This window comes from Hibiscus syriacus, unplaced genomic scaffold (genome assembly GCF_006381635.1).
Source record: "Hibiscus syriacus cultivar Baekdansim isolate YM2019G1 unplaced genomic scaffold, ASM638163v2 tig00117056_pilon, whole genome shotgun sequence".
In the NCBI taxonomy this organism is placed as follows: domain Eukaryota; kingdom Viridiplantae; phylum Streptophyta; class Magnoliopsida; order Malvales; family Malvaceae; genus Hibiscus; species Hibiscus syriacus.
This window is the reverse complement of record NW_024063539.1, coordinates 1,262,150-1,288,888: the sequence shown is the minus strand read 5'-3', so window position 1 is coordinate 1,288,888 and position 26,739 is coordinate 1,262,150. Positions and strand designations below refer to the sequence as shown.

The following is a 26,739-nucleotide window of genomic DNA, read 5'->3' as shown; positions in this document are numbered from 1 at the left end:
AACAGCCTACCTAAATGGTGAAGAGGCCATTTGAGATCAGAAATTTGCCTCATCCTCTGCAAATTGCATTAAAAACTTCAAAATTGATGTCTTGGGATCATCTCCAACTCCTTTCTCTCTACTTTCAAAAATGCCTTTCATAACACGACTGTACAGCCTTTCTAGCTCTGGAATTCCCTTGTTTTCCGTTCGTTCCACAAACACTTGCTTTATTCTTTCTACTTGCTTAGAAATCTCACCACCCAACATTCTGTTGTCCTCGGATCCGTTCCCATCAGTTTGATCACCAGATTCAGTACAAGTTTCTTGCTGGTTTCCATCTCCAAAACCAGGCTCTGGCCTCTCACAGTTTATCTCGTTTGCTTCCTGGGTTTGAGAAGATGCCTTCGTTCGTGTTGAATCCGCTACCCGTGATTTGTCTTCTGCAGCATAGATTAACAGATAAGTCCCAGTCGTAGCAACATAACACTTCTAATGCAGAAAAGAATCAATAGTGCTATAAATCACAGAAGCTGCAAAAATTATAGAATATCAAAGAAACTACAATACGGAAATAATTCTTCATTTTTTACAGTTTTCTTCAAGATTGATATAAGCTTAAAAAGATGGTTTTCACCTAAGTTATGAGAGTGTCAAACATGGGTATACCCAATTTCCCCCTCAAAATTTTCAATATATTCGGAGGATTGTACTCTCATACCCATGTCTGGATATATGCTGTATATGAATATTTAGAGTCCATATAATATAAGTTTTCACCAACCACGCTACCATTTCATTTTCTCAACTCTTTATCTTTTCGTTGGTGGAGTTCAAAAAAATAACATATTCAACACTTAATAGAATTAGGCTATTGAATGGGATGAGATTTCAAAAATAAATATGATGGAGAATAGTGGCTTTCCATGATAACCTAAAATAAGAAAAACCAAAACCTTCTACTTTAACGATACTCTACATCAATGGGCAAACAAAATTACCACTAAAAGAATAAAATCGCCAACCAAATCGATAATATATCCCTGACAGAGCTGCTTAAGAGCAGGTATATGTGCAAGTTCCTATCCTAAATGATTCCAAGATGTGAATTTAAATGAGATTTAAAGTTTGAGTGGAACTATTCGTGTGGCGAAGAAATGCAAGACAAAGAAAAGAGTTCTGAATTAAGTGGCAAGGAAACATTGATTGAAGGGAAGGAAGTGTGGTTTTGGTTCATTAAAGATAATTTATTGAGCTGATTTTTTTGGTGATTTTGATACATGTTGGTATTTTTGTGGTTTTAGGTGTTTTTATATATGTTGTCATTAAATGTTGGGTTGTTTTCCTATTGATGGAGGTTTATCTTAGGTATAGGGTGATTGCCTCTTGATTTTTGTGGTCGAGAAGGTGAGAGCTTTAGGTGATTATGTTTTTTTTTTTTTTTTTGATAGAAGGTGATTATGTTTTTTGTAATGGTGTTTATCCTCGTTTGAGGGTATTTCGTGTTTTCATATGTAATGAGGCGTTTTATTCAATGAAATATGAGGTACTCTTTTCTTCCTTCCTATGTTCGTTAACATACTTCTTAGTATGTGGACGAATACAAAGGGAGTTTTTAATGAGACCTCCAACTTCTATCAAAAAAAAAAAGTTTGAGTGGAACTTTTAGGAGGGAAAGGTCCTTTAAAAATGTGTAAAAGCATATGCCTATCCTGGTATCGGATACCAATTGAGATAACTAAATCCAATGCTTAGTAATTAAATATGTTATAAACTAAAGCCTAAAACCCTCCTAATCAAAACACCAAATGAGAGCCAGCTAATCTATGTATACACACGGAGTGGACATCAAAATACCTGAAAGGGCAGTCTCGGCATTCTTCTTTGGCCTTTTCAAAGCCTCGTAGCTTTGAAGATTAGCCTCTGGCTGGACATTGCGAAGTCGGGCACTTGCTCGAGTGACGGTTCCTAGCTGCACTACAGGTACCAAGGGGAGAGTAGACACACCCATGTCATCTGGAATAAGTGTTGGACCCCCTTGGGCAGCAATTTTGTCACAAGAAGCAACCAGTGAAGGGTCCATCTGCGACAGCATACCATGTACCTGAAAAACATTTAAATATTATGCAAAGAATGAAAGGGAAAAAAAAGCCCCATATAATGAGAATAAAATTCAAGAGCAAATATGTAGACAAACTGAATCTCGTAGTTCATAAGCTCTGCTAACAATTCTAGAACCATTATAATCATCTCCATTATAAGCCTGCAATTCAAGAAAGCAAAAGCAAATCAGGCACCAGAAACCTTAAAGGCAACAAGCCAAAAAAATAAGATAACACGGAGGATGTTATGGTTTCAGACTTTGGCTTACAGAAACATTAGTACCCTATCAGGTAATCAAGATTTTTGGAAAATTTGTGATTTTTACATGAAATGAATAAATAGAGTGATAAAAACCAAACAAGCAATATGAACATATGGCCTATTAATGAATTCCTTTTCAGTATGTTACCTTCCACACACACCCTTCAAATGGGAAAAAAATATTAATGAAGCACACTGTAGTGCCATGTTATACACTGAAGATTAGTTATAAATTCCAGTCCTGGCATCAGCAGAAGACTCATTTATGGTTTATATCCAGCACTAAACAGAACTTCCAAGTGATCTCTTTAAGTAACATGAATAAAATCTAATATTTAAGTTAATGGCAAAATGGATTACAAGAATACACCGACAGGAAAGATGATTAATATGAAGTAAAATATTCAGACCCTACTCTTCTGTACATGGTATGCTGTCAATATTTTACTTAGTAATTAGGACTTTATATTTCTGGATTTATTTCGTTAATGGTCAGAAGTGCACTTTTTAGTTCCTCTATCCTTTGCTTAAACATGTTACTTAGATGCTGAGTTTTGTTTATTATAGCATTTTACAAAGGGTTAAGGTTTATTTTCTTGGTTGTTTTACATATTTAGTAGATACTCTCCTATAACAAATTCTAAACCTAATGGAGAAGAAGATTTTGAGTTCTTGAAGTTTTTATGTCAAGGAATATCTCATGCTCCCTTTCTGTTTCCTTCTTGAGAGAAGGATCTCTATTTTCAGGTGAGGTACCTCAATCAAACCTTGGATCTTTCACTTTTCTATTCAAGCCTAGATCCTACCCATTTCTATTAGCTACTTCAGATAACCTATATCAGCAAATTTATTACCCTCTTAATGAATGGGTTTCCAGAGCCAGTTCCAAACTGCAATCTTGCAGCCGCAAAATTATTCTTTGGAATTTCTTTCTCTGCTGCCAGCCACTCTTTTTCCTTTTAAAGATTCAATCAACTTGAGCCCCAAAATATAACAATAAATTCCAAAATTTTGTACCCTAGTTATCTATTTAGCATCTCACAAAAACTAAGCAAGTGAATGCCCCTCTATCCTTTCCAACATGCATTAGTAAATGTGCAAATGTTTACCCTCCATGAGTAGCAAGGTACATGTTCAACCAAGTTTAATATAAAAAGGAAACTTGGAATAGACTGCATCTAGAATTTGACAAACCCACACCTTTGCATTGGCTACAACCAGGTCAACATCTTGCAGAAAAGATGAACAAGTAAGATATTGCCCAGAGTCAACCCGCTGCAATAGTGTAGCAATGTCCATAGGGTTCTGGATTACTGAGTGGTAGTTTGGGGCATCCTCATCAGTGACGGGATAATGGAAGGCACTAAATCTTTTATCATACAATATCCTGCAACACGATCAACCATAATCTAAAAGGGTTGATAAATGTGAAATGAGAAGAAAAAATAAAAAACCAAATAACCCCTTTTTCATTCATGATCAAGGCCTAAATATAGAAACTAGATTTATTGCATGTCTAAAGGTCAAATTTTCTCTCTAATTCTGTTCTTCAGGTTTTGAATTGTTTCACAACTTGTTTTATTTTCTTGAAAGCACAATTTATCTCAAGGTCACCTGACAGAACAGTTCCACAGAATAATACACCTAATATGCCTCACATGATTCTTTGGAAACCTTTAGATATTCTTCTGATCTTCATTATAATTATACAATTTCTGATTTTAATTCAACAGTAAAAGAGATCCAGTTCCCTAAACTATTTGTCCCAAATTCTACCCAAATCAATTGAAATATGTTTCACAGTTAAACAGAATTTCCATCACCAAGATAAAGTGATAGAAAGGAAGATAAAAGGGGTAGAGGGATAAAAGACTGGTGGCCTAAATTATATAGTATGATATAATATGTTATAGTTTCTAATAGGACCATGTAAGTTTGTCAGATTTAGGTTAGCAAAATGGTTTCTAGCCAAGTTCCATCACATCCCTATCCAGGCAGATTCGTTGATCGGAGATCCTTCCCTTGCAGAAAGGTGTTCTGTTGTTAAGTCTCAGTGTAGGCCTTTGCAATGTTGGCTTCCCCCTCCAGTTGATTTCTTTAAGATGAATGTTGATGGGGCTGTAAGGTTTGACGGGTTGGCAGGAGGAATTGGTGGTATTTTAAGAGACTGGAATAGCGCCACTCTAGTGACTTTTTCTTAAAGTATTGGTCCTGGCCCTCCACCAGTAGCTGAATTGAAAGCCTTTAAAAGAGGCATCGAGATCTTTCTCTCTTCAGTTTGGGCTCGTGAGGGTAGATTGATTGTAGAAAGTGATTGCAAATCTGCAGTGGAGTGGATTCTCTCTCCTGTTACTGCTCCTTTCCTTTGCTCTCTTGTTAAGGATATTGTGTCCCTTGTTACAACTAAGGCCTCTATAGATTGATTCCTAGGGCTTGTAATGGTGAGGCTGATAAATTAGCAAAGGAGGGAATTGGGTGATTGTAAGGGTTATGTTTTAGGCTGTTTCCGGTGTTTCTTGGAGAGCTCATGGCTATGGTGTACTTTTTAAGTTTTATGTAATTCTGTTTTATTAAAAAAATAGGACCATGTAACTTTACCGATTGCAGACATCTCTAAGGCACATCCGTAACCGGCGAAGAGCATGTTGCTCAGCTTCTACTTTGGCCTTCAATTCTGAGACCTTCGGTCCAGTTGCCACTTTTGGCACTTTGGGAAGTTCAGGAAGAGAAACCGATTCCTGGGGCTTTCTGGTCACAGCCTCCAACAATACTGACATAACAGCTTCAATTAAACGGTCAAAAAACAAAGTTCTGTCTGCAGTTGATGGTTTGTCCACTTGATAGCTGACAATAAAAAATAAACAAGACAGATGAACTAAGTTTTAATTGATAAAAATATAAGTAAATAAATACCCATGATGAGTTGTATAATGATAATAATAAAATTTCATGCAGTTCAGTAATATCAACACAACAGAAGCAGGGTGAAGGACAAGGCAATACAATAGTATCATTCTATTCATCTATTTAAAGAAAAAAAAAGTGAAAATCTCTACATTCCACATGTCATATCAGCATAAAAGAGAAAGCTGTCACTGCATTTTCCAATGGGATGCCAAGATCCATTCTTGCAAGAAAGGACAAGACAGGTTTAGTTACTGAAAATCAAAACATAATGGTGACAAGCCTAAGTTGTGAACAATGATTGCCAATGGTGACAATGATTTCAAAAATAATAAAAATATATATATATGTAGAAATGCATAAAGGTTACTTCAAGGGCTAGTTTGACATACACACTACGCTGAGGAAATACTGAATATGGATTCCCATCAAATTCGGCAAGTGAAACTGTGGATGTTCCAAGTAATAATATAGGTAAGTCCGAAGGCAACTCTTCTAAAAGAGTAAGCAGAACAGCCCTTAGCTGTTCATGTGCCTGCAACACCAAATTCCTTAAACTCAGAAGATAAAAGAAGAGTACAGAAATATGCTAATAAACTAGCTCTAAAGTATCTAAAAATTTATATAAAAGAAAATGAATAAGTGCACTTTGTTTTCTAATATTTAATTAGAATCAGATATGAAAAGTTGGTCAATGAAAGGAAGCACTCACGTTATCCCACCATAGATTAAACTGAGGTATATAGAGTATAGATGGTGTTGCTCTTCTTGCTTCACCAAATATATGCACCACTGCTTCCTCTGGAGTCTTTGCGCTAGGATCCGAAAGAAGAGATGGAAGACCAAGAGAATGTACTGGAAATTTCTCTAGCTCATGCAAAATTGAAGGTCCAAGATGATCCTGTAGAACTAGATCAGTAAGTATATTCAGTTTTTGGCTTTAACATTTACAGTTAATCAAAATCAAGTGGATGCAAAATATTTACCAAGCCAAAACCATCAGCGCCGCAAAGGAGAAGCCGAGGCCTATAAACAAGAGGAATTGCAGATCCATATGAGAGCATAGATAACTTAGTCAACTCAGATGACACTGTTAGGGGAGGAAATATGTCAGATATATAATTCATGACTTTCTGGAGATGTCTTTGCAGGCATGGTGCAACCACCAAAGACAACGGTCTAGATTGAACAATGGAACCTCTGTGTGCAGCAGGAGTAATTGTCGACATGGCCTCTATAAAGTGATACTTTTCAACCTTTACTGAGTCGACATCTATCAGAAATTTGTCATCACTGGTGTACACTTGAGGGTACTTTTCACGGAAAGCATGAATGGCAGCTTCAGTGCATAGGGCTTTCAGATCTGCACCACAATATCCCACACAAGTAGCTGCAAGTTCCATTTTAAGTTCCTTAGATGGAGGTTGCTTCCACTTTCGAGTGTGAATATCTAGTATTTCGGCACGTGCTTCACAACCAGGCAAAGGAAAATTGAATTCACGATCAAATCGTCCAGGGCGTCTTAAGGCACCATCAATAGCATCAATCCTATTAGTTGCTCCAATCAAAACAACTTGCCCACGGGAATCAAGACCATCCATGAGGGCAAGCAAAGTAGACACTATAGAATTGTGAATCTGCTCTTGTTTACTAGACCTTACAGGAGCAAGCCCATCTATCTCATCAAAGAAAATGATGGAAGGCTGATTCCTTTGTGCCTCTTCAAAAAGAAGTTTCAATTGTCTTTCAGCCTCACCAACCCACTTGCTAAGAACATCAGCACCCTTTCGCATGTAAAAACTGACTTTCTGACCTGCCTTTGAAGCAGCACTTGCTAATGCTCTGGCAATCAATGTCTTACCAGTTCCAGGAGGACCACACAACAGGACACCCCTAGGTGGGGTGATGTGATAACTTGCAAAGAAATCTGGATACAACAAGGGAAAGAAAACCATTTCCTTCAGAGCATCAATATATTCAGAAAGCCCCCCAATTTCATCAAAGCTAACACTTTCATCAACATGTAAGGGTTGAATATCTGCCCCTCCTTTAGAACTTGGTCCAGCAGTCTGAATTCCAGAAGTCAACGCAGCAAAAGCATCACTTTGATGACCCCAACCAGATGCAGCAACATTTAATCCCCATGTTGTTGTCCCATGCATGTCTAGTCCCCCAAACAACCAAGGTGGTCCTGATTTGCTCCCACCTCGGCCCCAAGGAATAGCAGGGTCCTGATCCAACTCGTCCACAAGAAGAGAATCATCAGAATCCTCTGTTCTTGTTAGACGATGACGCTTATGAACTCGTGAGCCACCCCTTCTAACATCCCTACTGACTTTAGTCCCCATTCCTCGATGCAAAACCCTCCGAGGAGATCTAGCTCTTTGCTTGCTCTCACCAATAGAAAGCCTGCGTACTTCAGTACGGTTTCGAAGATCATACCGCCTCCTTCCTTCCTGCTCTTCTTCGCCGTCTTCATCATCACCATCATCCTCTCCTTCAGCCTCTCCATCACCCTCACTCTCATTTTGCCCATCATCTGCAGCATCATCATCTAAATCATTCCCATTTTCAGTTTCATCTTCACCAACTTTCTCCTCTGAAATGTCTTGCTCAGCACCAGAATCCAAATTCATCCGCTTAATTGCAACTGCTTTCGAACGACGCGGGCGCAATCCTTCACGACGAGGAGTTTCTTTAGTCTCGATGGTCTTTTTGCGTTTGGGAGAAGGAGACTCGTCTTGACTTACACTGTTATCGACACGGTTTCTCAAAGGTCGATATGAAGGTCTCTGAAAAAGAAAGAAAAATAGCAAGTTGAAACAGAATATACTTTCTATGACATGATAATATTGATAATGATCAAATCCGAGAGAGGTAATTGAATTCCAAAAATTTTGCATGCTTGGAAGGTACCATCATGTCTTCATCCCCACTACCAGAACTATCAGTAAAACCATTAAGGTTCACAGAAACTCTCCTCTTTCTGGATGAACGCCGAAGATTGGGTGTGCCTGACTGCAACAAGAGGATTAAGAATTAATCAGATTCCGAATACATGACATCACTGACAAATGAATCATTTTATAAGTTCTTATTTTTACTAGTATAGTACTTGCTTGTATGTTTTTATATTGGTAAAACATAATATCTTAATTAAAAATATTGTTTTAATAAACTAAGCAAACATACGATGCATACTAAACTAAACAAATATACATATAACTTGTTTTAATACATTCTCTCCCTATTCCATTCTAGCGAACCAAATGCAGCGCATATATAGTTGGGCCCAAAAACTTAATAACAAGATCCACTACTAAGTGCCACAAAGAATGAAGCATGCATTCATATTAACAACATAAACAAGCTCTATGCTAGGTGAGGAATAGCTCTAGCACAAAGTATGTAGGAATTATAGAGATGATTTGTTACTATTCCTATAGTGATATGATTTGTTACTATTCCTATAGAGATATGATTTTATAAATAAATTTCTACAATCCCTTATTTTAAGGGATCATATCCTGGGATTATTATTTTTCCTTTCTTAGAGTTTTCTACTTTAGAGAGATATTTGTATATAAATATGTAATCTGTCATATTGAAAAAAATAAGAAATTACATAGAATTACTCTGAATTCTACATGGTATCAGCTTAGGTTACGGTTTCTTTCTAATCTAGATGATGTCCACAACTTCTTCTCCTACTCCGAAGATCACTTTAAATCCAGAAAAATTTTCTGGTTCTGCTGCTCAATCAGAAGGTAATCTGGTCATGAAAGAACCAGAAGGTAAACCTCATGCTACAGTTTTTTTCTCCTCCCAATCGTCCCTAATTGGATCCTCGATTCTGGTGCTACGGATCATATGACTGGTAATAAAGATTTGTTTTGCAATTTTTTTCCAAACTTTGGTAAAGCTGTCAAAACGGCTTATCGTTCTTTGTGCAAAATAGGAGGACATGACACTGTTATTCTCAATGACCAGATTGTACTTAAAAATGTCCTCTTCGTACCAAATCTGGCTTGCAATCTCGTTGCCGTTAGTAAACTTTCCACCGACTTGCACTGCTCTGCAATTTTTAATGATATTGATTGTAATTTGCAGGCACTGAACTCGAAAAAGATAATTGGTAAGGCCAGCTTGCAGAATGATCTCTACATTCTTCCTGACTCTACTAAAACCGAAATCTCGAAATCTTTCACCGCTTTAGAAAAAGTTGATAATGTTATGTTATGGCACTATCGTTTAGGTCATCCTAGTTTTCACTATCTTGCAAAAGTTTTTCCTGCTCTATTCATTCATAAAAGGCCAAATTCTTTTTCTTGCAAAGTTTGCTCTCTTACCAAACATACTAAATCAACTTATTCTACTTCTACATATAAGCCTTCTCACCCTTTTGCTTTGATCCACAGTGATATTTGGGGTCCTTCTCGGGTGAAGAATGCTGATAATTGCAAGTGGTTTATCACTTTCATTGATGATCACAGTAGGATAACTTGGACTTATTTGCTAAAAGATAAATCTGAAACTGCAGGTGTTTTTACCCAATTTTATAACATGGTTCTCACTCAATTTGGGTCTAAAATTCAACTCTTTAAATCTGATAATGGCAGTGAATTTTTTGCTAAGTCTTTGGGTGCGTTTTTCAGGAAAAAATGCATAGTTCAGATTAATTCTTGTGTTGACACCCCACAACAAAACGGTATTGCCGAAAGAAAAAATAGACGCCTCCTTGAAGTTACTCGTTCTCTTCTATTTACCACCAATGTTCCAAAATATTTGTGGAGGGAAGCCTTATTAACTACCACATATTTAATCAATCGAATGCCTAGTAAGGTTTTACAATTTCAAACACCTCAATCTATATTTCTACAATACTTTCCCCATTTTAAACCTATCTCCTCCATTCTTCCACTTAAAATATTTGGTTGTACTGTTTTTATTCAAAACATTGCTCCTAATAAGTCCAAGTTAGATCCTAAATCATTAAAGTGTGTATTGGTTGGGTATTCTTCACTTAAGAAGGGTTATAAATGCTATCATCCTCCTTCAAAACGATTTTTTACCACTATGGATATAACATTTTATGAGCAGGATCCCTATTTCACTCAGGCTGAAATTCAGGGGGAGACATGGAAGGATTTTCAGCCACATCAGGTATCTCCTCCTACTCTTCATTCTCAACCTTCAGAATTGCCATCAATTTTATCCTTACCTACAAATTTGTCACCTGTAACTACTCCCATTAATCCACCGGTAGTACCTATCACTTCTTCACCCATACCCACTTTAAATACCCTTCCTGAAAATACTCTTACTCCCATTCAAAATATTCCACAAACAACACCAATCAAACAGCTCCGTTTCTATACAAGGAAAAGAAAACATATTCCTGAGGTTGTTTTGCAATCTGATGTTTGTCGAGAATTGGATTTGGGTCCAGCTGCCGAAATAGAAGAAAAAATCAGTAAGTCCACTTCTCCTACTCTAGATGACTTCTCTATTGCTATTAGAAAAGGGGTTAGACAGTGCACCATGTAACATCCGCAATACCGGGTTAGTGACCAAATTGTAAAGTTTCAGAATTTGGTGACTAAAGTAGGATAATTGAATAGTTCAATGACTTCTTGGAAATATGATGAAGGTTATTCAGTAATTATTAAAGGAAATAAAGGGTAAATTGGTCATTTGACCAGAAAGATTTTTTATCTTTCTTTTAAGGGTTATAAAACACGTGGGAAATGAGATAATTATCCAGAGTCTTCTTCTCCAGCTTCTTCTTCTCCCCGTAAGCCTCATTTAAAGGTGAGTTTAATTTCAGCTGTTTAATTCTTGGATTTATAAGTTGATTTTGATTCTTGGAGTATTATATAAGCTTAAGGAAAGCTTATATAAGCTTAAAACATCAAGAAGAGAGAATTAGAAAGGAATTTCTATTAAAAGATTAGAAATGAACTTTTGATATAGAAAGGTTTTTGAAATTCTAAGGATGAATTTGACTTGTCAATGGTTAAATTAAGAGATTTGGAGTGATAGAATTGGATTTAGAACATATAGAAAATTTGGTATGATTCTTGAATCTCATAAAGAAGATAGGATTTTGAGGTTAAAGATGATTTACATGGATATAAGTTGGTTCAAGTTATAGTTGTTGAGTTTAATGTCAAAATAGGGACTTAAAATAGAAGAATTAAGGGAAGAGTTGATGATTTACGTGTTAAAATGTCAGTTCTGGGCAATGTGCATCGATGCACATTCATTGTGCACCGATGCATCGATGATAAATACCAGAAATTGTTTAAGGTGCATCGATGCACATGCAGTGCATCGATGCACATGCAGTGCATCGATGCATGAATTTAAATAGAAAACATCGAATAGGATTTATGCATCGATGCATAAGGAGTGCATCGATGCATCCCCATTAAATACAAACATCGAATAGGATTTATGCATCGATGCATGGTGTAGTGCATCGATGCATACCTTCATTAAAAGATGAAATTGGCTTTTCTTTGAGACTAAGGAGTGATAGTTTCGAATATATCAATCAGTATACTGATAAGTATTAATGTATTATTATGTAGATATAGAATGAAAGCTTGTTCCGGAACAAACTAAGGATTAGGATTGATTCAAACAACGAGGCTCAGGTGAGTGCATACTAGTGATATGTAGTGTTTAATGGAAATAAGACTTGCGATGAGTCTATTTCCTAGAGTAATATGCATGAAGTCATGGACATGATTATGTGTAGTTATAATTATATGTGATTATCTGTATTACATTGATTGTATGTATGCATGACTAAAGATAAGGATATGTTTTGTATATGCTATATGATGTATGTAAGACTTTAATATGTAATAATGGAAGAACATGAGATAAGTTATATGATAGAGTCATAAGAAATGAAATGAACATGAGAGAATAAGATAATCAAGTATAAGTTATATGATATGGTATAAGTGATTATACGAGAAATGTTAGGAGACTCTAAGAGAATAGTATGAATTCGAAGGCATAAATAAGGATACATAAGTAATATAGGGAAGATTGATAAATTAAAGGAAACTATGGTTTATGTATTATGGTGAAGAGTTACAAAGTTTTATTAAAGAGTATTGTGGAAGTCATGAGAAATTGAACTAAATAAATAGATGGTTTATGTGAATAAAAGGGAAAATGATATAAAATAAGTTATGAAATTATAGGAATATAGAAGATAAGTCGAGAGATGTAGGGAAATAGAAATATATGTTTCTTAAGGGTCGTAGGAGAACAAGTATATGTAATATGATAATGAAATATAAGACTATGTGGATACATGGTTATGAGATAAAATATGTAATAATAGGAAAATATGATGAAAGTGAGTTTATAAGAAGTGATATGAACTAGGTAAACATGGGTAACAGTATATGCATAATGGAAACATGAGTTGGACAAGTACTTAGTGGTATGATTTATTATGAGAATTAGTATAATGGAGTTATATGAAAAGATTATAATGAATATATGAAATTGAATTAAGTAAAGAGATTAAATTAGTACCTAAATAAAATACTATTAAATGATATATGTTTAGAAATACAGCATAATTTATAATCTATGGGAATACAAAGAAATAGAGCATAAGGTAGATAATATGATATCCGTTATTATATATCTATATGATATATGTCATCAGGTAATATGAAAGAATTCTGAAAATTGATATAAGCTAAGAGAAAGTGTTCTATGTGTTATATGAAGCATATATGATCATATGTGAACAAGATATGATATGTATGTTTATATGAATATCTGAGAAATGATCTAAGCTATATGATATGATATGTGTGATTATGTGCACTTTGTGATATATGTTATATGATATGGATCTATGTAACTACGTGAGAAAGTATATAAGCTATGTGACATGTAAATGTGACTCATATGAAAATGTTCTATGAGTAATTGAACTATGTGTTATGTGAAATGATAAGTATAAAAGAAAATGCCCATGTTATGTGTCTTGAGAGCTAGGGGTATAGTTGGCATGCCAAGAGTAGAGGGTCTACACGGTCCTTCGGGACAATATTCTACGCGGTCCTTCGAGATATATATATATTCTTTGGAACGTGTGAAGTCTGGTGAAACACATATATGATCCCTAGCATATGTATATGATTCTTAAGGAATTCTATGTGGTCCTTATGGACATCATTATATGGCACTACGGTGCAATTCTACGCGGCACTTCGGTGCATTTATACGAGCTGTGGTGACAGCATAGTGCACAACCTCACAATACTCAGATACCTTAGGTTCTCAATATGATATCATGGGCCAATAAACTCATTAATACAAATTCATGAATGTTAAAGTAATATGCTTACAGGTATGGATATTGGTGATATGAGAACAATGTATGTGATATATGTATATGATTTGTGATATGATGTGTGCATGATATGATATATCTGTGATAGGGGTAATGGTATCTGTTACATAATATGCACGAATATATGTTGATGTATATGTAAATGAGTTGTATAATTTGATAGCATAAAACAGTCATGCATGATTAGTGGGTGTGAATTCCATTAGATGTGTTTTCTTTATGCCTCACCAAGTCTTCGACTTAGCGTGTGATTGTTTCACACGTAGGTTTCGAGAAAAGTAAAGAGTAATGCGGAGCAAGACAGGTCAGTTCTCCTTACCAAATGTCAGATCAGAAAATATATGTACTGTTTATAGAGTGTAGTTGGCATGTAGTCTAAAGATATAAATTGTATGAACTCTGATATATTTTGTAAACGTTTTGAATAAGTTAAATGTTATCAAAATTTTTAAATTACTCACTATTTTATACGAATAAATGTTTGAAAAGTCAATGTGACACTTCGGACTTGTATCCGGGTCGGATACGGGTTGGGGTGTTACATTTAATGGTATCAGAGCTATGGTTTAGCCGATTCTCGGCATAAACCGAAGTCCAAAGTATCATAAAAGGTGTACATGCCAACATAGATTGAAAAATTTCTGATCTGATAGTGTAAGGAATATGTTGTATTGCTAATAGAATAAGAATAGTTTAATACAGTAGAAATCCGATCGTGATAATTTCGAAGTAAGTGAAAGGTGATATTCCTGATTGTGATAGCTATTCACCTGCCCTGGCCATGCAGGATGAAGAGCGGACACCTCAGGAAATGCCTAGTAAGATCAAAGGTTGATTTCAAAAAGCTGAAATCATATCTGAATAATGATAGAAAGTTTTCATCGTTTGGAATCGTAAAAACGATATAGAGTTATTCTGTGGATAAGATAGAATATGATGAACAGGTGTCACCATAAGAATGTTAAAAAGATCTAATGACGTGATGAGTACGTATAGAAGAACTTAAGGATAAGTGCGTCAGTGACAAGTGTATAAGATGTATAAAGTCAGAGCTTATGAGTTTGAAACGAAGTGATAGTATTGCGCATAAACAAGAGTATGTTTATGATAAGGGTTTGCAGTTAAGATGGAAAGAGTTAGCATTGGCTAACTAGAGTATGTGATAAAAATGTACTAGAATTATAAGATTATAAGATATTTTCAGGATATGATAACCAGATCTGCAATGGATCTGGATATAGTTGCATATTTGGATCATAGTAATGTTGTATAGTAAAGGAAAAGGAAGTAAGAATTTATATATTTAAGTAAAGCTGAGGATTGATAAGAAGAGTTTGAGAATGTGTATATCGATGATTAGATTATAGGACACAGGAAGTCAGAATGTTGAGTTTAAGCAAAAGAAATTTCAGGATGTATGAGAATAGGGGTGAAATTGATAAGTTGAGTAAGCGAATTTTGAGATAATTTAGATTGGAAAGGATGTATATGATGGGTATAATAGGGCTTGTGCCCTAGATTGAACAAAAGTTATTATCTAGCTGTCAGAGTAAAGGTGCTAGAGTTATAAGATTGGAGGAAAGATAAAGTGGAATTAATTGATTAGGATGTGAATTTGAATATAGTTGTATATTCTGAGCAGATAGCTATGATGTAGAAATAGAGATAAGTATTTGCATGGAACCTTCAGGAAGGAAAATACAAGTATAAGAAATGATAAAGAATGAAGTTATGTATAAGAAATGGGTTATCACAGTAATGAGGATGCAATGAAAATTGATACATAAAGATGAGTATAAGTGATAAGACAAGAGTATGTGAATATGAAAGGAAATATATGATTTATGTATAAGGAAGAAGGAATAAAGAAATGAAAGGGATTGATTTAAAGGATCAGATATGATAAATATGGAAGTACAGAGGACAATTTTGATATAGAAATAAGACAAGTGGGCAAGGTGATGTGAAAATATTGTTTGACTCCTTAAAGTATATGTTTAATCACATTGAAGAAGATTTAAAGTTGTGTTTTGGTCAAATGATGACGAAATACAAGTTTGGTATGGTTATAAGGTAATTAGAGAGTTATGAAGAAATAGATGGATTTATGATATAGAGATGGATGTTACTGTCAACGTGATGAGTGACATTATATTGAATTTTAGAAAGGTCAAAGGAAAAATGCATAGTCGAATGAGAGAAAAGACAACAATGGATTGGTATTATTGGTTATTGTTTATATGATAAGCAACAGAAGAGGAATGTATAAACGAAAAAGATAGTTGGAAAACTTAAGGATTGAAAAGTAAGTTTCTGATGATGACAAGAAAGAATAAGTCAGGGAAGCAACATAAGAACATTAGAAGATATGTTCTTATTGATATGTTCAGTGAAAATTCGAGGACGAATTTTCTTAAAAAGGAGGGGAGATTTGTAACATCCGCAATACCGGGTTAGTGACCAAATTGTAAAGTTTTAGAATTTGGTGACTAAAGTAGGATAATTGAATAGTTCAATGACTTCTTGGAAATATGATGAAGGTTATTCAGTAATTATTAAAGGAAATAAAGGGTAAATTGGTCATTTGACCAGAAAGATTTTTTATCTTTCTTTTAAGGGTTATAAAACACGTGAGAAATGAGATAATTATCCAGAGTCTTCTTCTCCAGCTTCTTCTTCTCCCCGTAAGCCTCATTTAAAGGTGAGTTTAATTTCAGCTGTTTAATTCTTGGATTTATAAGTTGATTTTGATTCTTGGAGTATTATATAAGCTTAAGGAAAGCTTATTTAAGCTTAAAACATCAAGAAGAGAGAATTAGAAAGGAATTTCTATTAAAAGATTAGAAATGAACTTTTGATATAGAAAGGTTTTTGAAATTCTAAGGATGAATTTGACTTGTCAATGGTTAAATTAAGAGATTTGGAGTGATAGAATTGGATTTAGAACATATAGAAAATTTGGTATGATTCTTGAATCTCATAAAGAAGATAGGATTTTGAGGTTAAAGATGATTTACATGGATATAAGTTGGTTCAAGTTATAGTAGTTGAGTTTAATGTCAAAATAGGGGCTTAAAATAGAAGAATTAAGGGAAGAGTTGATGATTTACGTGTTAAAATGTCAGTTCTGGGCAATGTGCATCGATGCACATTCATTGTGCACCGATGCATCGATGATAAATACCAGAAATTGTTTAAGGTGCATTGATGCACATGCAGTGCATCGATGCATGAATTTAAATAGAAAACATCGAATAGGATTTATGCATCGATGCATAAGGAGTGCATCGATGCATCCCCATTAAATACAAACATCGAATAGGATTTATGCATCGATGCATGGTGTAGTGCATCGATGCATACCTTCATTAAAAGATGAAATTGGCTTTTCTTTGAGACTAAGGAGTGATAGTTTCGAATATATCAATCAGTATACTGATAAGTATTAATGTATTATTATGTAGATATAGAATGAAAGCTTGTTCCGGAACAAACTAAGGATTAGGATTGATTCAAACAACGAGGCCCAGGTGAGTGCATACTAGTGATATGTAGTGTTTAATGGAAATAAGACTTGCGTTGAGTTTATTTCCTAGAGTAATATGCATGAAGTCATGGACATGATTATGTGTAGTTATAATTATATGTGATTATCTGTATTACATTGATTGTATGTATGCATGACTAAAGATAAGGATATGCTTTGTATATGATGTATGTAAGACTTTAATATGTAATAATGGAAGAACATGAGATAAGTTATATGATAGAGTCATAAGAAATGAAATGAACATGAGAGAATAAGATAATCAAGTATAAGTTATATGATATGGTATAAGTGATTATACGAGAAATGTTAGGAGACTCTAAGAGAATAGTATGAATTCGAAGGCATAAATAAGGATACATAAGTAATATAGGGAAGATTGATAAATTAAAGGAAACTATGGTTTATGTATTATGGTGAAGAGTTACAAAGTTTTATTAAAGAGTATTGTGGAAGTCATGAGAAATTGAACTAAATAAATAGATGGTTTATGTGAATAAAAAGGGAAAATGATATAAAATAAGTTATGAAATTATAGGAATATAGAAGATAAGTCGAGAGATGTAGGGAAATAAAAATATATGTTTCTTAAGGGTCGTAGGAGAACAAGTATATGTAATATGATAATGAAATATAAGACTATGTGGATACATGGTTATGAGATAAAATATGTAATAATAGGAAAATATGATGAAAGTGAGTTTATAAGAAGTGATATGAACTAGGTAAACATGGGTAACAGTATATGCATAATGGAAACATGAGTTGGACAAGTACTTAGTGGTATGATTTATTATGAGAATTAGTATAATGGAGCTATATGAGAAGATTATAATGAATATATGAAATTGAATTAAGTAAAGAGATTAAATTAGTACCTAAATAAAAATACTATTAAATGATATATGTTTAGAAATACAGCATAATTTATAATCTATGGGAATACAAAGAAATAGAGCATAAGGTAGATAATATGATATCCGTTATTATATATCTATATGATATATGTCATCAGGTAATATGAAAGAACTCTGAAAATTGATATAAGCTAGGAGAAAGTGTTCTATGTGTTATATGAAGCATATATGATCATATGTGAACAAGATATGATATGTATGTTTATATGAATATCTGAGAAATGATCTAAGCTATATGATATGATATGTGTGATTATGTGCACTTTGTGATATATGTTATATGATATGGATCTATGTAACTACGTGAGAAAGTATATAAGCTATGTGACATGTAAATGTGACTCATATGAAAATGTTCTATGAGTAATTGAACTATGTGTTATGTGAAATGATAAGTATAAAAGAAAATGCCCATGTTATGTGTCTTGAGAGCTAAGGGTATAGTTGGCATGCCAAGAGTAGAGGGTCTACGCGGTCCTTCGGGACAATATTCTACGCGGTCCTTCGGGATATATATATATTCTTTGGAACGTGTGAAGTCTGGTGATACACATATATGATCCCTAGCATATGTATATGATTCTTAAGGAATTCTATGTGGTCCTTATGGACATCATTATAGGAACTACGGTGCAATTCTACGCGGCACTTCGGTGCATTTATACGAGCTGTGGTGACAGCATAGTGCACAACCTCACAATACTCAGATACCTTAGGTTCTCAATATGATATCATGGGCCAATAAACTCCTTAATACAAATTCATGAATGTTAAAGTAATATGCTTACAGGTATGGATATTGGTGATATGATAACAATGTATGTGATATATGTATATGATTTGTGATATGATGTGTGCATGATATGATATATCTGTGATAGGGGTAATGGTATCTGTTACATAATATGCACGAATATATGTTGATGTATATGTAAATGAGTTGTATAATTTGATAGCATAAAACAGTCATGCATGATTAGTGGGTGTGAATTCCATTAGATGTGTTTTCTTTATGCCTCACCAAGTCTTCGACTTAGCGTGTGATTGTTTCACACGTAGGTTTCGAGAAGAGTAAAGAGTAATGCGGAGCAAGACAGGTCAGTTCTCCTTACCAAATGTCAGATCAGAAAATATATGTACTGTTTATAGAGTGTAGTTGGCATGTAGTCTAAAGATATAAATTGTATGAACTCTGATATATTTTGTAAACGTTTTGAATAAGTTAAATGTTATCAAAAATTTTAAATTACTCACTATTTTATACGAATAAATGTTTGAAAAGTCAATGTGACACTTCGGACTTGTATCCGGGTCGGATACGGGTTGGGGGTGTTACACACCAAGTATCATATTGAAAAATTTGCTGGTTATAATTCATTGATGTCGTCTTTTCAAGCATTTACAGCAAACTTGGATAAAGAACAGGTTCCCACAAGCATAGCTGAAGCTCTAAAGGATTCAAAATGGAGAAGAGCTGTTGAAGAGGAAATTTGTGCACTGGAGAAAAATGCTACTTGGACTGTTACGGATCTTCCTCAAGGAAAAAAGGCTGTTGGCTGTAAATGGATCTTTACTGTAAATTATAACTCAAATGGTAGCATCCAACGATACAAAGCGAGACTAGTGGCCAGAGGCTTTACACAAACATATGGGATAGATTTCACAGAAACTTTTGCACCTGTGGCGAAGCTGAATACTGTTCGAGTACTCTTAAGTTTGGCTGTAAATTGCGATTGGAAATTACACCAACTTGATGTAAAAAACGCTTTTCTTAATGGCAAGCTAGAAGAAAAAGTCTATATGAAGTTGCCACCTGGCTTAAAGTCTGTTGAAGGAAGTAACAAGGTGTGCAAGCTCAACAAGTCTCTATACGGGTTAAAAAAATCACCCAGAGCTTGGTTCGAGAGGTTCACTAAAGTCATCCTAAAAAACAGCTACAAGCAATCCCTCGCCGATCACACTCTTTTTATCAAGGTAACTTCTACAAATAAGAAAACTATCCTTATTGTGTACGTGGACGACATAATTCTTACCGGAGATGATGAAGAAGAGATTTGCAATTTGAAGAAGTTGTTAAATAAGGAATTCGAAACCAAGGACTTGGGAAAGCTAAGGTATTTCCTAAGAATGGAGGTGGCACGGTCAAAAGGACTTGTGATCAACCAAAGAAAATATGTACTTGATTTACTCAAAGAAACTGGTTTTCTTGGTTGTAAGCCGATTGATACACCAATGGAGGCAAGCTTGAAATTTAACAAAGAAGATGGGTCCTTGGTAGACAAAGAGAAATTTCAAAGATTAATTGGGAAAAAAAACTTTGAATTTCAAACCTAGTGAGAGAAGCTCCCGCTTCTCTATTGGTTCAAGGCGTCTTTTATTTTTCATCCATCATTTCATCTCATCTTTTTCCATCGCCGCTCGCCCACGTCTTTCATCATTGTCCTCCGGCCGCCGTCTGCTGTTCGACATCCGCCGTCCGCCGTCACTTTCCGTCATCCGTTCGCCGCCATTTTTCATCAGGAAGATCGTCTTCTCACTCTGTTTTCTTTTTTGAGTTTGGATTTTCGAGAAAGTCTTTCTTTCGGCGCAGATCTGATCGCCGTTATTTACCGTTTTTGCCGTCGGCCGTCGTCAGTTCATCGTATGACCTTCGGGCTCGTCTTTCACTTGCGATCTTTTCCTTTTCTGTCCTGGAGTTCAGTATTGCTGCCATTCCCCGTGAGTTTGCCTTTGACTGGTTCGTCTTATCAGAACAAGCCAAGGTTCTGCTAAGCGATTCCCCCGATCTAATCCACGTCTGAGAGTTTTGTGTAAGGCAGTATCTGATTTTCACGATCCCGTTTAAGTCTTGAGGGTTTGGTAGAAGGAAGTTTACGTTGTTCCTCCTTTTCGAAGGCTCAGGACCTTCCTGTCCGACTCTCTTTATCCCTACCATCCTTCTCTTCTTCGCCGGCCAGTCAAACATTCTCCATCGCCGAGCGCGCGACAGGGATTTTAAGTTAAGTCACTGAGATTTCCTCTAATGTCGGGTGAAGGAATCCTCCCGTGTAACCAGAAGAGACCTCCGGTCATAGCTCCTCCGTCCTCTGCAGCCTCGCCTTCTTCGCCTAATCATCATTCTCATCATGACAAGGATCGTACCATCTTCATTTCGGGTCTGCCTACAGATGTCAAAGAGAGAGCTGCAAAACTTGCTGAGATGGCTTCCAGGTTTTGAAGCCTCGCAAGTGAGCTTCAAGGGAAAAGAGCCCAAGGGTTTCGCTCTATTCTCTACTGCAAAATTTGTTGTTGCTGCCAAATATACCCTTCAGAAGATGGTTTTTGATGCCAAGTTGAAGTCTCTTTTGCACATTGAGATGGCAAAGAAAAATCTGGTTGTTAAAAAAGGAATGGGTACTGATTCTGTTGCAGTGGACATTTATAGCTGCATCTTGTTCCTCCGGTTTTGCCTGTGTTAAATCCAGCTCCTGGAGCGTCTCCAAGTATTCATGTGCATGATAAATCTGGGTGTTATGTTGAAAAGTCTACAGTTGCTGTCCAAGATGGATCCGGGGAGTCCACCACAAAAGATTGCATCAATGACAAGTCTGGATGCTTCACGTTATTTATTGATAATTTACCAGAGAAGATCCATTGGAAGAGGTTTGGATCTTTATTTTGCTCTCATGGCCGGGTACTTGATGCTTTTATTCCAAATAAAAGGAATTCAAAAGGAGTTCGTTTTGGTTTTATTCGCTTCGCATCATTCGAAGAAGCAAGGAGAACGATCTCTAAAATGAATGGCTCTCGTATCGACGGCAGCAAAATTGGTGTTTCTTTCGCTAAATTCAAACCTCTTCATTCATATTGGAGAAAGTCATCGACAAGTATTCTTCGCAAGTATGGGATGGAAGATTTTTCGAGTAAGAATCATTATAAAGTTGAAGGTGTTATAGATGAAGAAAAACTCCAGGTGTTGAGCAATTGTCTAGTGGGGTGGTGCAAGGACTTTGTTAAAATTGGTCATCTCGCTAGACAAATGCAATCGAAGGGTCTCACTGGCTTCACATTAATGAGAGCTGCTGGTAATGCGATTTTAATGATTTTCGAAGACAATGCTTCATTGAGAAGTGTAAAGAACGACAAATCAAAGATTCTCGCAGAGTGGTTCTCCATAGTCGAAGCTTGGTCAGAGAGTTTGGTAATGGAGTGTCATCGAGTATGGCTAGTTTGCGAGGGTGTTCCTTTTCACGCATGGAATTGGAATACTTTCAAGAACATTGCTGATAAGTGGGGTCTTTTATTGGCTATCGACGAAAGTTGTAAATCTCCATCATCCTTTGATCGGGCTAAAATTCAAGTCCTAACAAAGGCTGATGCGAGAATTGATTCGATGGTTGAATTGAAGGTTGGTGACAATTTCTTCAAGGTCATGGTGCATGAGATAGAACCTTCATTCAAACCAAACTCTTGGGCTCCTGAAGAATACAAGTCTCATTAGATCTCGTCTCTTCATTTGTGGTTTTATTTTAGTCTATATGGTTGTAAGTGTTGCTTTCATTTTGTATTATGTTCTGTCGCGTTGTTTTATTACTACTGTTGGTGGTGTAATTAGTAGTAAGGTGATTTGACTGTGGCTTTGGATGAGGTTTTATGAGGTTAAGGTTTTTGTTGTAATGGTGTACATCACCATGAGAGGATATTCCGTGGTGTCTTTTGTATCGGGTATTATATTAATAAAATTTGAGGTACTCTTTTCTTCCTTCCAATGTTCGTTAACATACTTTTAGTATGTGAACGAATACGAAGGGAGTTTTTAATGAGACCTCCAACTTCTATCAAAAAAAAAGATTAATTGGGAAACTAATTTATTTATCCTTGACAAGGCCAGATATAGCATTTCCTGTAAATGTGATAAGTCAACACATGACTAATCCTACTGAAGAGCATATGGCAGCAGCAAATAGAATTCTCAAATACTTGAAGAAAACTCCAGGACACGGTTTAATGTTTAAGAAGACAGAAGACAGAAGACAGAAGACAGAACTGTTAAGATCTTTACAGATTCTAGTTGGGCCAGAGACCAACTAAAAGGAGATCCACTAGTGGCTACTGCACCTTTGTTTGGGGAAACCTTACAACTTGGAGAAGTAAGAAACAATCTGTCGTTTCAAGAAGTAGTGTTGAAGCTGAATTTAGAGCACTAGCATTGGGAATATGCGAAGAAATTTGGCTACTTAAACTACTGAAAGAACTTGTCACTAATCAAGAGGATCACTTTGAAGTTTTATGTGATAATCAATCTGCTATTCAAATTGCCAAGAATCTAGTTCAACATGATCGGACAAAGCATGTTGAGATTGATAGGCACTTTATTGCTGATTAAGTTAACAAAAAGACAGCCACACTTTCATACATTCCTTCAGAAGAACAAGTTGCAGACATTCTTACTAAGGCTTTGCCAAAGCCTGTTTTCAATAAATTCCTATTTAAGCTGGGATTATACAATGTATATTCTCCAGCTTGAGGGGGAGTGTAGGAATTATAGAGATGATTTGTTACCATTCCTATAGAGATATGATTTGTTACCATTCCTATAGAGATATGATATTATAAATAGATTTCTACAATCCCTTATTTTAAGGGATCATATCCTAGGATTATTATTTTTCCTTTCTTGGAGTTTCCTACTTTAGAGAGATATTTTGTATATAAATATGTAATCTGTCATATTGAAAAGAATAAGAAATTACAGAGAATTACTCTAAATTCTACAAAGTAAACAGTGTTTTGGTTCACCTTAACAAAGCATAGACCATCCTAGGTTCAAGTGATGTATCCACCATTAAAGCAGTCAAAGATTGAGATAACAATAGAAATAGGTTATATACATGGTACAAAGATGAGATAAGTCCTTGCAATTTTAAACAGTCTCTAAAACTAATACAAGTTGTAATCCTAAGCGCTTCAAAAAAATGATTCTTGATGGTCTTTTGCATATCTGTTACTAGGAAACAAATGGACCATTTTTAACTAATAAACAAAAGCATCCACTATAAGTTTCTCAGATTTAATCATGACAATATAAAATCACCTGAAACTCCTTTTGGCTAATTGCTTTTGCTTCCTAAAGTAAAAGGCATGTTCGGATAATCAAACAAAATTTACAAGAAAAATAAATAATATTTTTATTTCTTTAGATAACAAAATGAAATATCCTACTTTCACATAGACAAATTGTGTTATCTCTGTGTCACATTTTGTTGTAATCTAAGAATAAATTGAGAGAGAAGGAAAGAATAATGGAGTTAATGCAAGAAAAACTCTGATTTCTTAAGTAGGAGATTACAAGATTTTAAATAGACTGAGTAGCTGACTTCTAATAGGACTTTAAAGATAAACTTCTATCTAGATTACAAAAACTCATAAGACTTATCTTTCTTATCACAAAAGACTCCAAAACAAATCAAACTACTATTTACAACTACTACTAATAGGACTAATACTACACGGCTGCTCTGACACATTTTAATAAGTTGTTCGTATTAAAATTAAGATTAAGCTTATTATTTTTCACATTTTCTTGTAGCAGCTTTTCAAGAAGCAAAAGAGCAAAAGAAAGTAGCAAAAGCCACAAACAGATCAGCACCTTAATATTTGCAATATATTTTAGATAGAGAGAGAGAGACTATAATCACATAGGAGAAGCTTCAAATGCACGAACTAAAAATTCTCCCTCCAACTGCATAAAAGACTATCAACATGGTATATAAAGTTGATAAGAATCCGTAAGTTACCTTGTTTTTTGAAGTCCGAACTGATCGATCACCTGAGCTCAACATTCTAGCAATGCGAGAAGCTGCTGTCCTTGTCTTTGTCTTGCTTTTCCTAGTCCGAATGATGGTTGGACTGTAATACAAATATGTACGGCCATACACCTTCGACCTTCTCCTGAGCCTATCGCTTGTGCGCACAGAACCAGAAACTGGCTCATCTCCTTGACCAGAACTTTTTGAATACATTGGCAAACACTAGTTTTGTTGATTGTATTCTTCCATAAACTTTCAAGCGTAACTACACCCTAAAGAGAAAAGGCAGCAGTCATAACTCATAATAAAAAGAAGAGATTCCAAATTTCTTTACGTAGATTTTCATGAATGCACAACTTTCAATCATCTAACCTAAATGGCACTGTTAACCACACATGATTGTAGATGATTATCAATAAATAATATTTCTAAGAATTATCTCAATTAAGCATGTGACATTTTAATCTCACTACATAGAAATAGGAGTCTTTTTCACATAGTAGATTACAAGAATAGAATATTTCGTCGACATGTTTGTTTTAAATGTTAAGAAAGAAAATTTGAAGGATGAGGAAAAAGATCATAGGATGGTAAAAGTGTATCTTTGACCAGCCATACTACTGCCAGTTAATAGCCACACATTTCCTTTGGAGTATGTTGAGTTTGGGGACCAACGACGCTTACTAAAGGCGAAGGAACTTCTTCAACAAGGAACTAAGGATTAAAGAAGGGACAGTATACAGACAGTCCTAAGAACAAGGCTTTCATAGAAAAGACCTGTTTAATAGAAAGAGACAAAGCAGTAGGAGGGAATGAGAGATGCTCTAAAGATGGTAGAGAACTATCAAAGGGTTTTTTGTCACTTTTTTAACTTAAATGCTTGAGAGCATATAACGATCTCTCTCCTTAAAAATCCATTCAGAGTTTATACAAAGAACACATATTTGAGTAAAAGGCATCCAATTCTTTCTCCACAGGGAGATCAGCACTGCTGCAAAGTAGAAAGAAGACATGGGTTTCAATCTTTCAACATCCTACTTTTTGGAAGTTCCCCCCTCCATTTGTTTTCAGAAAATTCAACAATAACACATTCCAATTAACCTAGTGAAATCCAGTTTTATTTTTAAGATGCAAAAATTTCATCAACAGCTTAAGGTATTTAGAATTTATTAAATCATAAACAGTTTTAGTCACAGACAATTAAAGTTAAAACGTAGCCTAAATAAGATCTTCATTGTTCACTTCTCCCAAAAAAAACACTATAGGGGAACAGAAATCCTTTAATTATAGCAAATTGAAATTTAACACTAAATGGCACAAGAAGAAAAGGATCAAACCAAATAAAGCAAACATTCCAGGTAATTCCAAATTATTAGAGTTCTTCCCTCGAAAATATTCACATTGAAGTTGAACCAAGAAACTAACAAATTGCTTAAAAGCAAACAAAGCCATCGGACACGCACATGCAGTTGCGTGATAATATATATAGCGCACAAGCAGAGCCCCGAAAAATATTGAGAAAATGGAAGTAAATGCGAAATGCAAATCCTGCATAAAATAAACATAAAAAAAAGAACTATCGATTTTACTAAAAAAAGGAGTTACTTTCGACATTATTCAAAATGAAACACAAATAATTTAATTTTTAACAACAGAGAGACAAGTAAATTAAAGGCAGAAAAATTACCGAAGCAGAATCTAGCTGAGGATAGCTGATAAAGCTTCGAACATAGAAGAGAAAACGGGAGAAACTGCGAGTAAAACGACGGATTAAATCCTCGGGGACTTCGGAAGAAAGCTCAAACTCCAAAAGTATATAAACAAAACCCTAGAAAGAAAGAGTTAAAA

The 26,739-nt window shown here is 35.2% G+C and overlaps 1 protein-coding gene across 2 annotated transcripts; it reads right to left on the bottom strand.

The window, feature by feature from the left end:
- Positions 1-7: 7 nt before the first annotated feature.
- Positions 8-26,686, bottom strand: LOC120198139 (ATPase family AAA domain-containing protein At1g05910-like). Of its 2 annotated transcripts, none has more exons than XM_039199515.1 (11): positions 26,579-26,686; positions 24,880-25,163; positions 8,164-8,265; positions 6,234-8,039; positions 5,960-6,148; positions 5,640-5,782; positions 4,942-5,187; positions 3,544-3,730; positions 2,177-2,242; positions 1,837-2,083; positions 8-422 (listed from the first exon to the last, which is right to left on the bottom strand). In XM_039199515.1, exons 2-11 carry the CDS (start codon positions 25,102-25,104, stop codon positions 37-39), a joined length of 3,597 nt encoding a protein of 1,198 aa, XP_039055446.1. In that variant the 5' UTR covers positions 25,105-25,163; positions 26,579-26,686; the 3' UTR covers positions 8-36. The 2 variants fall into 2 exon arrangements, with proteins under 2 accessions (XP_039055446.1, XP_039055447.1); XM_039199516.1 differs by having other exon boundaries at positions 8-419.
- Between the last annotated feature and the right edge of the window lie 53 nt (positions 26,687-26,739).